Source organism: Elaeis guineensis, chromosome 10 (genome assembly GCF_000442705.2).
Source record: "Elaeis guineensis isolate ETL-2024a chromosome 10, EG11, whole genome shotgun sequence".
Classification (NCBI taxonomy): Eukaryota; Viridiplantae; Streptophyta; class Magnoliopsida; order Arecales; family Arecaceae; genus Elaeis; species Elaeis guineensis.
In genome coordinates this window covers 30616342-30633760 of record NC_026002.2, presented here as the reverse complement: position 1 = coordinate 30633760, position 17419 = coordinate 30616342, and the positions used below count along the sequence as shown (strand labels likewise).

The following is a 17419-nucleotide window of genomic DNA, read 5'->3' as shown; positions in this document are numbered from 1 at the left end:
CCTATTCAACTTTTGCTGTCTCGCAGTTATAGATCGAAACACGCCATTCATTCCATAGAATTTTATAGAATTCTACTTTGAGACTTTTCCAAGCAAACATGTAACTGATGAAACTATTCAAATTAAACTGCAGCTAATTTGTGCTTCACAAACAAAAAAACTCCTTTGCGTTCCAATGCTTATTATTCCTTTCTACAACCCAATTTACTAAAGGTGATTCTTTATTGAAAGAAAAAAAAAAAGAAAAGAAACTATCTTTAGAGAGCAGAACTATAACAACACACCATTCAACATTTTTATTCTCACATACAAAACATAACATATCAAAGAACACAATTAAATGGAACCTGCCCTGATATATTTTATTCTAACTATTCACAACAGCACAATTCTTCCTGATCTCCCCAGTTGTTCCCGCCTTAACCTCAATCCTGCCCATCTTCTCCATGGACAAAGCGAATTCTTGGAAGAAAACTTCAGGAGGGCTATTAACAAGGTTCATAATGGAAGACTTGGTGGGAGCATTGGTTATCAGAGCTGCATCAGATTGAAAGAGACCTCTTCTCTTGAGTACATTCTTATAGTACCCAAGATCAAATGTTCTAAAACTTCCTGGATCCATTTCGACAAAAGTTACATTGTCGTTCAGGGACTTGCACGCCTTCTTCAAATTTGCAGCATAGAATCTGTCCAGAGAAGGATCCTGACCACCTTTTCCTGTGAAGTTGTAGAGACGACTGCTAAAGGATGAGCAATGGCCAATACCAATTGTGTGAGCTCCTGATACAATAGAACAAATGTTAGTCAGCTTTCTCTTTTAACAATGAGAAAATTTTATATAATCCCTCATTAAGAATATCAAAGTTGTCAAACCTCCTTAAGATCCTATGCTTCAGTTCGATATGCTACAGAAAACATGCATTAATGTTTGGTTGTTTTGCTTCAGTAAAAACTCAAGAATACATATATAGGCAAAGTAGTATTTGCTTTTTGTGTATTAGTTTACCAGATAACCAAATTAGATCTGTCACATTGAGCCCTTTGTTAGCAAAGGATGTTTGAAGCGCACTAAAATTAAATGTAGGGGCTGGAATGTTGTTCAAAGCTTCTGTGGAGTTGGAGATCAACCCATCCCTGCGCCCTGTTGGAACTCTCCAATAGGGTCCTCCCTATTGCAAGAGAAAAAGAAGAATTAAGTCATGCACCAAAAACGGAAAAAAAAAAAAAGAAAAAAGATCAAATTTGAGTCCAAAACTAGTAATTCTTGAGTATATATGGGCTTCTTACTATGACTCCCACTGCATCCCTTGCAACTAATGCAACAATATCTGCACATGAAACAACACCTGGGCACTCCTTCTCTACCAAGCTCTTCACACTGTCGATGAAACCGAACCCACGAAGGGTCAAGTTCGGAGTTGCCGCTTTCTCAGCTTGGTTGTTGCTAGTGGAATTAATGAGAACAGAGCCATCACAACCCTGAAAGTATAATAAACATAATTCATTGTTTGGTATTAGAAAAAAGAAGGCAATATGGTATATATAATGGAAGGAATATGATACATACCCTCACAAAGCAGTCATGGAAATGCATTCTAAGGAGAGGTGATGCCAAAGTTGGTGCGTTTGGGATGTGCTTCTTAACAAAGTCCGAGATGATCTTCTCCGCCTTGGGACAGCTTTTGTCGTAGAAGCCTAATTGCAGATCAGCTTTCACACAGCAAAATAGACCTAAGAGTAACCAAACAATAAAACCCATAAAGCTCATCCTCATCTTTGCTAACGAAAATATAGGCCACAAGCCTTCTGCACAAACTTTGGATTTCAAAGCATTCAATGCACTAAACTCTTAAGACATGGAGGCAGATTTATAGCCCTTCTCTAACTCCCCTGCCCACTAATATTTTGAAGCTTCTTCACCAGAATGGACAGCCATGTGCTGCCTTTCTCTCTTTTATATTTGTTATATTTACAGAGAGGTTAATAGTGGGATTTGGTTATGCCCAGGACAAGGTAGAGAAGATTTGAGTTAAAGGAATAGGCTTGGGGTTAGGTAGGTCTCCTCCTATAAAAAGACGTCAAATTTTACCACAATTTCACCAACTCCCCTTTGGAAAACGAATGGCGCTTCTCTTTAGGGCATATGCTGGCTTTCAGCCTTTATTCTCATGAGGCACTCACCCTTCCTTCACACAACCAAGAATGGTACCTTTGGATTTTGGAACACAGCTAATTTGCTCTTGTTGTTGATTTTTCCACAAGTCCTACCGCACAATAATGGATGAACAGCCTTACCACATGAATATATAATTCTAGAGCTAAAAGCATGGTCCCCAAAATGTCTGATTCCTCTCCTATCATTGTCGTCATTTGTATTCATTTGACTAAATTATGTGCATGTGCATGTCATTGCATGACTCAGTGTGTGGTGGCATCGCTTGCGAAGAAAGAGATAAATGTATAAAACTAAAGGCTCTTGCTTGTTGGCAACTCAAAGATTAAAAAGAAGCTTACCAAATCTTAATGATGTTGTTTTGTTATATGATTTGGTTCATAAATTTGTCACATGCTGTGAATGGGTGAGTGATTGAATTGGTTGAGTTTACGTGGCCTCTAATGATGACCATATAAATTACTTCAATAATTTTTCATTCTTTCCCTCAAAAATCAATTTTTGCTCTTCCTCATTGTCATTTCCATCTTATTTCATATTGACCAAAGGTTGCGGAATATAAATTTCAGTATGCCATGTTTCCATATTTGAGGACAGAAGTCTAGAACACAAATGATTGAAATTTAAGAATAAATACTAAAATAACTAGATATAGAGAGATGTTAGATTTATGTATTGTAAGACAAATAAATTAACCAGTTATTGTTGAATCTGAACCCATGGAGCATTTTAGTCTGGTCTGATAAATATGGCTGATTCCTTGGTATTTCCACCAGATTTTGTAGATAAAATGGAAGATTAACGGTAAAATATGGAAATTTACACTTCATGGATTTAGGGAACCTTGTGAAAATATATAACCAATGAATACTATGTTTCTTAAATTAACTGCACTACTCTGCTACCTACAAATCTACGGGGCAATCCGCATGGAAGCAAACTTCATACTTTTGTGTTATTACAAATGTGTCTCTACATATCACCTTAATTTTTTTTTATTATTATTAGTCAAATCTGTATTAAAAATATACTGATGGATATGTAAAACGAAATCTTACAAGGTTCCAATAAAAAGAGGTACTTCAGTTTGCGTTAAAGATTGCAAGAAAATATTGAAAAAACTTTTAAGTGACGTAAATAGAGGTTGTAAGGATATGAATAAACTTGACATAATACCAGAGAAAGTCCTAAATGGAAATCTTTGGCGAATGACGGTCCATAAAACCGGCTCCAAATAGTTGGAACAAGACTGGATAGTCATAGTTATGATATTTAATTAAATACTCACAATTGCTTGCAAGACATGGAACATGTGAGCTGGCCAGCACAAGAAAGAGGATATTTTATGCACATTCCTTGAACTCTACTATGAATTCCAGTAAACAAAAAAAGGAAGATTGTAATATTAACTATAAAATTTCGTTACTTTATTGAAAAAACTATTTAACCATGTCACGCTCACTGATCACTAAGAGATACTCTATTCTAAGCTATAGTTAAATGACCTAGTTACCTTGGCATCATTATCTATATTTTTATAATCGAATTGTTCGGTCCAGTCTGGTTCCCAGGAAAACAGAACAAAGCCAGATAAGATTAGGTGACACTTTATTTCAATTTTTAAGCCCCTTTCTTTTGTCCTTCATATGATTCCTTTTTCTTCTATCTTCATTAACTGATCCAATTCCCAAAAAATTCAATAGACCTAGGTACTGAATTGATATTTGATATTATGACTACCTAGCTTAACCCAAGGCCAACATCAAGTGTGACATGGAATGGGACAAGGAGTGGAGTATCCAAGCACAAGATGCCGGCAAACAAACTAGACCAGTGAAGTTGATCAAAACTTTCTCATGGAAGCAAAATTTATGTCGGATTCCGCAGATGTTTAGAGCTCCATTAGTTGGTCATTATTTCTTTATTCTTCATTTTGCTTCTTAGAGCTCACTTTCATCTAATAGTGCAACACATCCTGTTTTCTTGCCGTAAATGCTTCCATATGGACCTACATTTGGTCCACGGATTCAGGAGGACAGCAGTTTAAGGGCAACCATGTCTTAATTGCAATCTTTGGTGGAATAAAACAAAAGTAGGAAGGAAAATAAGGAACATTTTGGCATCTTTTCAACTATTTTAATTTCACTTAGGAGATTTAGGTCAACACTATCCATGTGCAACTTTTGGACGGTGACCAAGCCATTAGTATAACTGTATACATTATGGTTGTTATCACTTAGGAGAAAAGGAAAAGGAAAATGTTAATTTATGTAACCATACAGCCTCCAAGTTCAATTGTTAGAAGGATCACAAAGTGGTGGGCCTCTCTATGCAACAGTAGCAACCTTAGTTCTCACTTTCAAATGTGTTGGTACCGGAGTTTGATATTTCGACCAAGTATTTGTACTAGTCTCATATACTGAATCGTGAGGATCAATGCAAATATGTATTTGATTTCATGAGAAATTATTAGATAGATCAGATCTATGGTGGACCTAGCGTGAAATAATCTTACATGAATTTATTTCATTCAAGGGTAAAATTATTAGATAGATTCATTTCATTTTAAATCCATGCTAGATCTAGTCTACCTAACAATTTTCTATTAGTCTCACGTCAGCTATATAATAGATAGATATTAGATACTTATACAATCCAAGAAATCTACATAACACATTCCGACAAGTTCTTTTAAGGAAGGTTCCGAGTTGTTGCATGAATACAGTAAAATATAGATGGAGTTTAGGTACAAAGACTAGAACAGGATTTCTTAAAAATAGATTTTGGATGGCCAACATGGGTCGATCAATTAACAATTAAGGCTATTTTGTCTATTAGAAACATGAAATATATAATATTAATGTACAGCAGATTTTTCATTTTCACCGTGAAAGCAATGCAAAAGCTAACCGACTTGTACTTGCAATGAAGCTAGAACCAAGAATTAAGTTTCCTTCTCTCTCTCTCTCTCTCTCTTTTTTTTTTTTTGGTAACATCTTTCTCTTTTTTTTTGCCCTTCCTTTTCTTAACGTAAAGGTGGTTCAGCTATAACTTCCTTTCTAATTTTTTGATGAAAGTTCGGCTATAAATTTCATTGAGACAATAAACTAGAAAGAAGTACAACACACCAAAGACTTGCTAACTTAACAAAAAGAAAGACCTCAAGATAAGGAAAGATAAGAGAAAACACAGGGGCCATGATAGGACAAAGAGAGGTGTTCTGCAGCCATTACGAGGCTTTACTTTTCTCTTATTCTTTCGACCCTTAATTTAAGATTTCGGCAAACGAGTGTCAATCACACACACACGCAGATAGAGAGAGAGAGAGAGAGAGAGAGAGAGAGAGAGAGAGAGCCCAAATGTAGCTCGAGTTGGCTTGGGATTCTAACATTTCTTTCGGTTGATGCAAATTATGTGCGAAGATTTAGGTGGAGGATGTGAAGATTTTAATTTAATTTAATTTTGTTTTTTTTGATGAAAAGAGAAGCAAAATCCATCCACACTTATAAAGAAAAAAACGAGTACAGGAGAAAAGGTATAGAAAAGTAGGAGGAGCCTCCAACAACCTCTCAGTATGGAAATGCAAATTTCAAATTTTCTCAACATCCGATCAACATTTAAAATTCAATTTTTTCTATACAAACAAATCACTATCTTTTAAATTTTAAAATTGAGAAATCACTATCACTTTACAATTAAGAGTAGAGCATAGCCGACCGTTAGAGAAGATCATCAATTCATGAATTTATCCCAAGATAGGAGAGAAGGGTTCAAATCCAGTTTATAGTCTAAAGAAAGGGACTGGTGGCTGCTCAACGATCAAATTTAACCTACGAGATCTATCAGAAAAAATAATAGGACTAGTACTACAAAGCAATTGGCAAAAGCCAAATTTTCCCCCAAACTTGTACTACTCGAGTGAGGTTGGTGCCTGGGTCCTTTCAAATCCATATCTAATGACTTACTTTTTCATGCAAGGTGGGGGATTTATTTAGTGCATTCTTGGAGCATCTCTCTCTAACGGCTAGTATGAGCATTCCCTTTCTCCTCTTACACCTTATCTAAAAAATAAAGTAGTGAAAGATAATATTTTTTTATATTTATAGTTATTTATTAAAAATATAAGAGTATATATTTTGATTTATATTCTTAATTTGACCATTTTAGGATGTTTTAGTATCCAAATTATGTTTTTGTCTTCCTGTTGGATTCAAAATTTTAAATAACATTGACCGACATATCTTTAAAGACAGCTTTGGTTTTTTGAAAGATAATATTTAAATTAATTAAATATTATAAAATAATAAAGAGTGCAAATATAGATTTTTGAACATTCCATGTAAAGTAGACAGATTCAAATTTTTGATAGGAGGAATTTGGTTATACTTTATCGTACAGCTAAACATTTATTATTGAAAAAGATGGCTCACAATCTTCAGAAAATATATAAAATGATATAACATTATCAGATAGTTGCACATCCAAATGCACTGTAGCCATGATCCCTCTTATGGTTCAATTTTATTTCTTTTATTTATATAATTTGTTCAATAAATTTTATTTTTAAAAGGTACATTGAGATCTGGTAGATGCAATTGAGTTTTATCATCATGAAAAAGAGCATCAATAAATATGACAATTGCATTGAAAGACGTATCAACGGATCAATACCCCACAACTTCCTGTGGAGGACCCGAGTGCAAGTTGTTTAAGAAAAATCTATTGCTATTTTACGCAAAATGCTTCTCAATTGTTATTTTTTTATTATAAATTTTAAGAGAAGATTCTCGAATATTGTTATGCAGCTGGAAACTTCATATTATATAATCTAAGATCTAAAGAACGTTACAACTTCAGAGGTACGAAAATCTAGTCCTCATCTAGAATATTGATCCCAACATAGTAAAGAAAAAAAAAAAAAAAAGGCCAAATAAAAGAAGGTGGAAAAAAGAAACCTCTCTTGGAATATATAAAGCGGATGAAAGCGAAAGTTTAACAGAAAACTCAAAAAGTAGACAAAAAAAGGTTTGGCCAAAATTCTAAAACAACGTGGAGTGGGTCACGGATGTCGACAAAGCAGTAGAAAAAAAGTGGTGTGCTAAAATCGGTCACGTCATTGCTCCCTCATGCGGTGATTCCATCCTTTTCTTCCCTCCCCCCCCCCCTCCTTTGATTTGTTCATAGACGTTGCTGCCGATATGACCGAGAGGCGAAGCCTGGTCCACCAGTTCATGTCACGCCAACCTTAGGAGATGCTGGAATTTTGTAATCCCTCGGGCACTATGAATTGATTACAAGAAAAGTTAAGCTAGAGAGAAGGTCGACGAGGGAATAAGAATAATGCCAATCATGAGGCTCAGAATGAGATCCAAAGGCCATTGGATTCCAGTCCAAGTTTGCATTATTAATTATGGAACCTAACTTTGGACAAACACAAGGGAAGGAAATCTTGTACGGTCCCATTATTTATTGATTTGAGAAAGAAAAATTATATCCTGCATGTATCACATAGCTAGCTGTCCATACTACCGATAACAGCTGCATTCTTTAAACATTCATCTCGATGCATCACTATAGAAACAAATAACTATAATTATCAGCATGCATGACTATATAGTGCATGTAGTGTATGATATATAATTTTTTTTTGAGAAGTAGACAGGCATGATGGTTGTGCATATGACAACCCAATGATGGTTCAAAGCCAATTTTGATCAATCTTTTATTCAGTACAGTATATATATTGCACATTGTCATTTTTTTTCTTTTTTTTCTTTGTGATAAAACGAAGGAAAAATGAGAACAAACATGTTTACATAAGAGTACACATGGTAGAGCATACAGCCAAAATGAAATAGAAACAGCTTCCTACGATTGAAACAAAAACACGGGCTTTAAAGGCAGAAACAGAATCTGTCTTTGGAGATACAACATATAAGTAACACTCTGTCATCTCATTCAACGACAAGAATAACCATATAAATTGGCATATATATACATACACACACAATATTGTTAAAATAGATTAGTATATGGGAGAACACAAGAGAGAGAGTTTTCCACTATGCATAACGTCCATGCAAAATCACAACTGATAATATTTAAAGATTATTGGATGGTATGTAACAATCATTTTGCTAAAGGTGTCGCATGTCATTGTCGATATTAGGTTGGATTTCACAAAGCCAGCACGTTTACGGACAAAGCCCTGAGAGAGTGAGGCAATTGCTGTCGAAGATTTTGATATGTTTTTAAAATATCTAAAAACCAGTACCATGCTGGCTAGAGCTGATTATAAGATTGAACTCCATTGCCTCCATTTTGGAGAGAGAGAGAGAGAGAGAGAGAGAGAGAGAGAGAGATTTTTACGTAAACTAATCATGCATGTTGGATAATCTTTTTGATTGTTAGTATTTAATAGAAAAGTACTATGCCTTCCTTGCTGATTCAAGCATTAATTGCTTTCATTTGAAGGTAATTATCTTTTTCTTTATTCTTTGTCTGAATAGGACTAAAGCATGCATTGCTTCCTTACCTACGGCCATCGTGGCTGCTATTGAGCTACGTTAGCTTTTTAATCATATGCTTCCTGTACATGAAAGCCTGTTCGAATACGTTCTTTTGTGCTTAGCTTCTCCCTTTTTCCTCGCAGCTTTATTCTTTTGATGAAGAAGCGATGCCAGGGCTGTGAATCTTTTCTTTTAAGGACCCCCTCCCCTCTCAATCTCCCATCATCGATTTAATTTCTTCAACTCCATTAATGTTGCATCAAGGGGAGATGACTATGAAATAAGAAAAAAATAAGTACACACTACTTTTTTAGATCAGTCTATTGATCTATATATATTTGTGGATGAAAATGATAGAAAAATTTCCCTCTAAAAAATTGAAGATTATAGAGTCCAAAATTTTCTCTCAAATTAATCCTAACCTCCAATATACTCAATCTCTAAAATACTCAATTATTTTCTGCTTTTAGGGTTACAACACACACATATATAATAGAGTAGGTTAGTTTGGACTCAAAACTGTTTGATAATAATTAAGTTAGGCCGTTCTATTCCACTGGCTTCGCTCTTTGAGCTCCTCTCTGCTTACTTTGCGAGGTCTATTTCAAAAAAAAAAAAAAAAAAAGGTCTCTTTTTATTTTTCTAAAGCTCGAAAACTCAAACTGTACTCTTGAAAACTGTTTTATCAGTGGATATAAATCTCACCCCAGTTTCCATGGCTTAATTGGCAACGATCAAAATTTCGTTTACTTTTCTTATTGTTGTGGTTCTAATAATGTAGAGGACACCAATAATCTCACATCAATTGTAAGTCAAGAAAGACTCGTGTTTATAAAGAGAAAAAAAATTTTCCTACGTAAGACGTCTTTTAAAAGATAAAATCGTAAGGTCCATGAACCAGAGTAGATAATACTTCACGGAGCTCTTGTCCGTAACAATGATGCGTTAAGTAGGAGACATCGTCAAATATATATATATATATATATAAATATATATATATATATATATATATATATATATATATATATATATATATATATATATATATATATATATATATATTATGAGAAAAGGGGGAGGGAAAACCCACTGCACTGAACTAGTGGCAGCCAACGAAACATGGCCCACCAAGCCCCGCAAAACTCGCACGTAACCCCCTGGCAACCAAGGTTTCAGAGCTGGAAAACAAAACCAAGGCAGAGCGGCATAGCTTCTCCAAGAGTTGGAGAATATTCCAGTACTCCTCTCCAACCAGATACTAGAGATTAAAGCCTATCACTTTTGGTCCCTTGCTAGCCTCCTAGCTGGGTCTCGGCACGTGCCAGATCAGCACATTTGGTGGACGCCGTTAGACTTGATCCAGCCCTTTTTCTTAGCCCAGAACATCTACGGCCCAGATACACAAGCATATGAATAATTCTAGACGTGGATTCTAGTTGTATGTTTTGCACGAAAGAATGATTCACCATTTCTCATGATATGCACCGTTGGATTGCGCAATAGCCGCCATGAGATCTATGTAGACAGATGAAAAAGAAAGTTCGGAGTGCTTTGAGAGCTGTGCAATGCAGGAACCAAAGATTGTTGCCGTGAAAAAAACATCAATCATTTTTTCACGCGAAAGATACAACCAGATCTCCCATAATATATATTTTCAGGTAGACTGGAGGAACCCCACCCCGGTAAAGTGATCTAAACATATAAATTAGCGGTCAAAGCAAGTGCCAGCACCTTGGGGAATCAAACCCCTGTGGAAGATGATAACACCTGAAACAAAATTCTATATTTTTCTATAAAATGTAGATCTTTCGTCAAGTAGATCTATCATACCCCTGGCCCGAGATCGTAAGCAGAAGGTCGCGGCAACCACCGTATACTTATGAAGAACTTTCTCTATAAGCATACAAGGCATCTCATCACGATATCAATGCATCACAGTAGAATAAATTCAAATAATTATTATTCAATTTTAATTCAAATAATTAAATCAAATATCTTATATCCAATAAAATTTTACTAAAATAAAATAATAGATCTAAATTCAAAGAAGTTGACAATGCTAAATCTCGCCTCTAAAAGCTCTGTTCCAATATTTCTTCCCACGCTAGTAATTAATTATCTGAATCTGAAAAATAGAAAGAAAGGTAATGAGCTAGACAGCCCAGTAAGTAACAAATATCTCAACTAGATATTTTAGATATTATATAATTTTCAAGAACAATGCTGCAAATAAACATAAAAGTATATTTCATACTGATTTTATACAAATCCAATCTTTTAAAATATTTATATATAATATAATCATAAATCCGATTCGATTCAAAACACTCGTAACTCAACAGTCTCGACTATGACGAACGTTTAACCCCCATTGGCGGGATCCACTGAATACTAGAGCACAACCCCCACTGGCAAGGTCCACAAACACCAGCATACAATCCCCATTGACATGGTCCACTAAATACCAGCGCACAACCCCCACTGGCAAGGTCCACTGAGTACCAACGTATATCCTCATTGGCGGGGCCCACTGAAACATAGTTAGGCTGAGAGCATAAATCCGATCTGTATTAAAACACTTTTGTATCATAACATATCATAATTTTTCACTGAACATGTGCATAATCGACGTACCATAATATTTCAAAAGCACTTTTCTTTCAAAATATAATTTCATAAATCATACGTAATTTCAGAGAATAATTATTTATTTTCAGAATAAATATGAAATATCTCGAGAAAATGATTCATTACTTACCTTTCACAGAGCACTGAATAAACAGATCGACTAACTTCTAGGAGATTCTTCAGTGCCTATTATCCAAAATTATATTTTTATATTATTTTTAATTCAAAATTAAATCTAAACAAATTTCAAATCAAAACCTCACTTGGAATCGGACTCTTCCCTAAACTCGATCAAAATCATCAAAATGAAGCTTTTCACTACGCTAATCTTAAAAGGATAACTTTAGAGAAAGAAATCCATCAAGAGAGAAAAACAATCTAGAGAGAAAAATTTTAGAGAGAAAAAGTTGAGAGAGAAAGTCCAATTTTAGAGAGAGAAAGTAAGGATTCAGACTGAAGGAAGAGAGAGAAGAGAGAGAAACTCTCTCTCTCATTTTTATTTTGTTATTATTTATTTATTTATTTTTTTCTTTTCCTTTTTTTTCTTTTTCCTTTTTCCTTTTCCTTTTTTTCTTTTTCTTTTTTTTCCTTTTTCCTTTTCTTTTTCTTTTTTCTTCCTTCTTCTACTTCTATTTCTTCCCGTGGCTTCCCCTGGGTGAAAAAAAATGAAACAAGGGACCGAATGATCCCCTCATACGGTTGGCCAACCGACGATCGATCGGCACGAGAATGGCCGACAGTCGGAGGAGAGCGGACCGCCATCCCAAGGGTCCCAAACCGATGGCCGGCGACGACCACCGACGTTCGAAAATAAAAAAAAAAGAAATCTCTCCCACGATAAAATCCGACAACTTCGATCACCGACGAGCGTGCACACGGCACGAAAAAGAAGGGAGAGAAGAGAGGAAGAGAACCACATGCTTACCTCGAGCTCCGGCGACCTCTCCGGCGAGGAATTGCAGCGGGCACGATGATGGTTTCTGCGAGCGATTTTCGGCGATCTTCGTCGTTTCGCTTTAGGATTCTTTGGTAGGAAGAAGGAAGAAGAGTCTCCCCCTTAAATAGAGCTGGAGGAGAGGAGTTTGACTCCTCTCTGATGAGATTTCAGACTCCAATTAGAAGCCGGTCGGGAGAAGAAGACTCCTTGCGGGAGTCTTCTTCATTTTTTTTTGTGCGCTGGGTTTAAGGCCCAATGGGCCGAATGTTACATTCTTTCTTCCTAAAAATAAATTTCGTCCTTGAAAATTTTCTTACCTGTCACCATTGCATTGGAAGCCTGTGCATTCTGTTGAGTAAGCACATAAACTCTTCCCTGGATTTTAAAAATCTGTCCACCACCCTTATTTTGTCCTTATTAAGTTCTTTGGCCAACTTGATTTTTAGTATTTAGCGGACAGCTTACAATTTTATGATCCATCTGACCACATTTGAAACAAGCACCTGTATTCCAATGGCAATCCTTGTCTGCATGATTTTTGCCATATCTGGAGCACTGCTCACTATCAATCTGTTGAGTCTTATTATCTATTGCTCTCTTAGTTGAACTTTTGATGTTTTTATTATTCTGCCCTTGTGTATCATTTGATTTTACTCTTTTTCTTTGCTTTCTTTCCCTTTCCATTCGTTCTTCATTGACTTCTCTTTCAATTATCAGTGCTTTGTTTACCACATTTGCATAAGTTGTCAATTCATATGGAACCACTTATTTTCGAATCTCAGTTCTCAGTCCCATCTCAAACTTGTGAACACGTTCTTGCTCACCATCCACTAATCTCGGAGCAAATTTTGCTAACTCTGTAAATTTTGCTTCATATTCAGTCACACTCATATCCTTTTGCTTCAAATAAATAAACTCTTGCTCTTTCTGGATCCTTATACTTTGAGAAAAATACTGATCATAGAATGCAATCCAAAATCTTTCCCAGATAAGTATTTCTCCGTCTTGTTCATACTTGCACTGTAGTCGCTGACACCAGTTGTATGCTTTTCCTTGTAGTAAATAAGCTGCATATCGAATCTTTTCTTCATCATGACACTTTTGGACAGCGAAGGCCTTCTCCATCTCCATTATCCAGTTATCAGCCTTCAAAGGTTCAGTAGTTTCCTTGAAAGCTGAAGGAGCAAGCTTTTTAAATTCTGAAATATTGTTCCGTTGTACTAGTTGCTCTCCATATTGTGGTGGTGGATGCTGATGTTGTTGTGTATCTCATTGTATCTGCTGTTGTTCAAGCATTTGCTGCTGTATTTGTTGTTGCATTTGTACCATCTCGATTAGGGTCTGCATTAACTGAGCCATATCTGATTTCTGACGTGCTCTCGAAGTACTCCTATTAGGATCTACGACTCCCTCCTCCTGAGGGGTGCCACTGGTCAGATGGAGAGTGCTACCATCCTGTGGTTGTGATGTCTCTCTTGCAATTCCTTGAATAGTTCTTGTCATTCTACGGGAAGGCATAATAATCTTGTAGCAGTAAAATCTTATTAAATTCATTTATCTATTTGTTAGGATGGGTTTATTATGATGCTCATACTTTAACATCCCAATATTTCTAATGTCTACCCACCTACACTCATACTATGTCTAATTCTATGTGTCATAATTTATCCACTTAGGCTCTGATATCATATTTAATTGTCACGCCTCCGGTCCGAGATCACGAGCAGGAGGTCGCGGCAACCGTCGCATACTTATGGAGAACTCTCTCCATAAGCATGCAAGGCATCTTATCACAATATCAATACATCACAGCGGAATAAATTCAAATAATTATTACTAAACTTTAATTCAAGTAATTAAATCAAATATCTTACATCCAATAAAATTTTACTAAAAATAAAATAATAGATCTAAGTTCAATGAAGTTGACAATGCTAAATCTCGCCTCTAAAAGCTCTGTCCCAATATTTTTTCTTATACTAGTAATTAATTATCTGAATCTAAAAAATAAAAAGAAAGGTAATGAACTAGATAGCCCAGTAAGTAATAAATATCTCAACTAGATATTTTAGATATTATATAATTTTCAAGAACAATACTGCAAATAAACATAAAAATATATTTCATACTGATTTTATACAAATCCAATCTTTTCAAATATTCACATATAATATAATCATAAATCCGATTCGATTCAAAACACTCGTAACTCAACAGCCTCGACTATGACCAACATTTAACCCCCATTGGCGGGGTCCACTGAATACCAGCGCACAATCCCCACTAGCAGGGTCCACAAACACCAGCGCACAACCTCCACTGGCAGGGTCCACTAAATGCCAGCGCACAACCTCCACTGACAGGATCCACTAAGTACCAACGTATAATCCCCATTGACGGGGCCCACTGAAACATAGTTAGACTGAGAGCATAAATTCAATCTATATCAAAACACTTTTATATCATAACATATCATAATTTTTCACTAAACATGTGTATAATTGACATACCATAATATTTCAAAAGCACTTTTCTTTCAAAACATAATTTTATAAATCATGCATAATTTTAGAGAATAATTATTTATTTTCAGAATAAATATGAAATATCTCGAGAAGATGATTCATTACTTATCTTTCACAGAGCACTGAATGAACAGATCGACTAACTTCTACGAGATTCTTCAGTGCCTATTATCTAAAATTATATTTTTATATTATTTTTAATTCAAAATTAAATCTAAATAAATTTCAAATCAAAATCTCACTTGGAAGCGGACTCTTCCCTAAACTCGATCAAAATCATCAAAATGAAGCCTTTCACTATGCTAATCTTAGAAGGATAACTTTAGAAAGAGAAATTCATCAAGAGAGAAAAATAATCTAGAGAGAGAAAGTCTAATTCTAGAGAAAGAAAGTAAGGGTTCAGACTGAAGGAAGAGAGAGAAGAGAGAGAAACTCTCTCTCATTTTTATTTTGTTATTTATTTATTTATTTTTTTCTTTTTCTTTTTTACTTTTCTTTTTTTTTTTCTTTTCTTTTTCCTTTTTTCTTTTCTCTTTCTTTTTTCTTCCTTCTTCTACTTCTTCCCGTGGCCTCCCCTGGGTGATAGAAAATGAAACAAGGGACTGAATGGTCCCCTCATACGGTTGGCCGACCGATGATCGGCCGGCACGGGAATGGCCGACAGCTGGAGGAGAGCGCACCGCCATCCCAAGGGTCCCAAACCAGTGGCCGGCGACGACCACCGATGTTCAAAAACAAAAAAAAATCGAAACCTCTTCCACGACAAAATCCGACGACTCCGATCACCAGCGAACGTGCACACCAGCACGGGAAGGAAGGGAGAGAAGAGAGGAAGAGAACCACATGCTTACCTCGAGCTCCGACGACCTCTCCGGCGAGGAATTGCGGAGGGCACGATGACGGTTTCCGTGAGCGATCTTCGCCGTTTCGCTCCAGGATTCTTTGGTAGGAAGAAAGGAGAAGGGTCTCCCCCTTAAATAGAGTCGGAGGAGAGGAGTTTGACTACTCTCCGATGAGGTTTCGGACTCCGATTAGGAGCCGGTCGAGAGAAGAAGACTCCTGCGGGAGTCTTCTTCATTTTTTTTTTTTGGGCTGGATTTAAGGCCCAATGGGCCAGATGTTACAAGATCCCTTCTTGATTAATAAGTCTAATGAATCTTGTTTGGGTCATCAATAAGACCTCTGCACTGTTACTGTTGGTGCAAATATATTACGTAATTTATATATAAAGATTTTTTATGTATGTTAAAAAAAATTGGGCTAAATAACTGTACGCAAATTTGTAGATTAAACTATGAATTATGGGTAGAAGCTCTGCTGATAAAGAAGGGAAATCCGCTGGTAGTGGTGTTTAAGGTGGATGTTTATGATGAAATTGCCCTCAGAAGGGAGTCTTTTTGCCAGGATGAAATTGCTTATTTCGGCGATCTCAGTCTATAGCCCGCACCAAAACAGCATAAATCAATCACCGACCAGGTTGACTGGGCTTATCTTCCAAAAGATCACCTAGCACAAGGCCCTGATCGTTTTTTTTTTCTTTTTCTTTTTGCTCTTTTCTCTTTCTTAATGGGAGGAAACAAAATGCTTCCCCCAACTTTATTAAAGGTGTGTTTGGTTATCCATTAAATCAATATTTTTTTTTATTTTTTGGTTTTTAAAAAATAAAAATCAAAAAACAATATTTGGTAACACCATTAAAAGCAAAATATAAAAATCAAAAAAATTAAAAAAATTACTTTATATGTAAAATAATTTTTTTTATTTTTTAAAATTTATTTTTTTATTTTTTTTTGCTTCTGCATGTTTAAAACGTCAAACCAAAAGGTAAAGAGCCCGAACCCTTCTTCTTCGTCGAGCTCTTCACCTCTCCACCCCCTTCTCTCTTTTTTTTGAACCATTCTCTCTCATCGAGTTGTTCACCTGCCATTCCTAAATGTTACTTTTTGCTTTATAACAACGTAGTTAACAAATATATTTTTTATTTTTTATTTTTATTTAATAATAAAAATAAAAAAAAATAAAAAATATTTTTTAAAAATTAAAAATCAAAAAGTATAACTAAACGCACTCTAAAGAAATTTAAATTGAGATTACATAAGCAATTATAATTCAACCATAAGAAACCCCAAATTACAGCTATGCACAGAAGACACCAAGGGAAATGAGCCACCCATGTTCATTCATTTGTGGCAGCAGAGAGCCAGAAACTGGGCCAGTTTTGCGGTGGGATTCTTCTGCTTTTCTCTCACATAATAAGATCCCCTAGAGTAAGAAGGAATGTGGAGCCTTATGGAGAGTTGCATTAATAGAAGCCTTCTTCTGTAAAAAGACACTGGAGTTGTTTATCTTCCTCTGTGTCTAGGATGTCCAGAGATCTCTAATGTTGATGGCCAACCCCTGATTTTATGACGCATTATAATAATGAGCCATAAGCTGGACATTTTAAAAATATATAGATCACTGATTTCACTCTAGATCCATGGAAGATGCAACTGGCTCCATCTCCCTATCTTTTTTTTTTTTTTTGCTAACAAGTTGCCCGTGTGCAGGCGTTTTCCAAAGCAAGCCATATGAACACTTTCACCTTTCAGGGAATTGATGCTTCTAAACTTGTCCTTCTCCTTCTAAGTGCTGTTACTATCTTTTC

At 35.7% G+C, this 17419-nt stretch overlaps 1 protein-coding gene across 1 annotated transcript; it reads right to left on the bottom strand.

Moving 5' to 3' along the window:
- Nucleotides 1-203: 203 nt before the first annotated feature.
- LOC105052647 (peroxidase 3) lies at nt 204-2126 on the bottom strand. Its single transcript, XM_010933530.4, has 4 exons — nt 1568-2126; nt 1288-1479; nt 1007-1169; nt 204-780 (listed from the first exon to the last, which is right to left on the bottom strand). The coding sequence occupies exons 1-4, from the start codon at nt 1772-1774 to the stop codon at nt 368-370; spliced, it is 975 nt and encodes a 324-aa protein (XP_010931832.1). The 5' UTR covers nt 1775-2126; the 3' UTR covers nt 204-367.
- Between the last annotated feature and the right edge of the window lie 15293 nt (nt 2127-17419).

What these genes read in the sequence shown, in the direction of transcription:
- LOC105052647 (XM_010933530.4), bottom strand. Translation starts at nt 1,774, where the DNA reads ATGAGGATGAGCTTTATGGGTTTTATTGTTTGGTTACTCTTAGGTCTA. An exon ending in TCCATGACTGCTTTGTGAGG is followed by an intron (nt 1,480 to 1,567) that starts GTATGTATCATA and finishes TTATACTTTCAG; the next exon opens with GGTTGTGATGGCTCTGTTCT. An exon ending in AGATCTAATTTGGTTATCTG is followed by an intron (nt 781 to 1,006) that starts GTAAACTAATAC and finishes CTATTGTATCAG; the next exon opens with GAGCTCACACAATTGGTATT.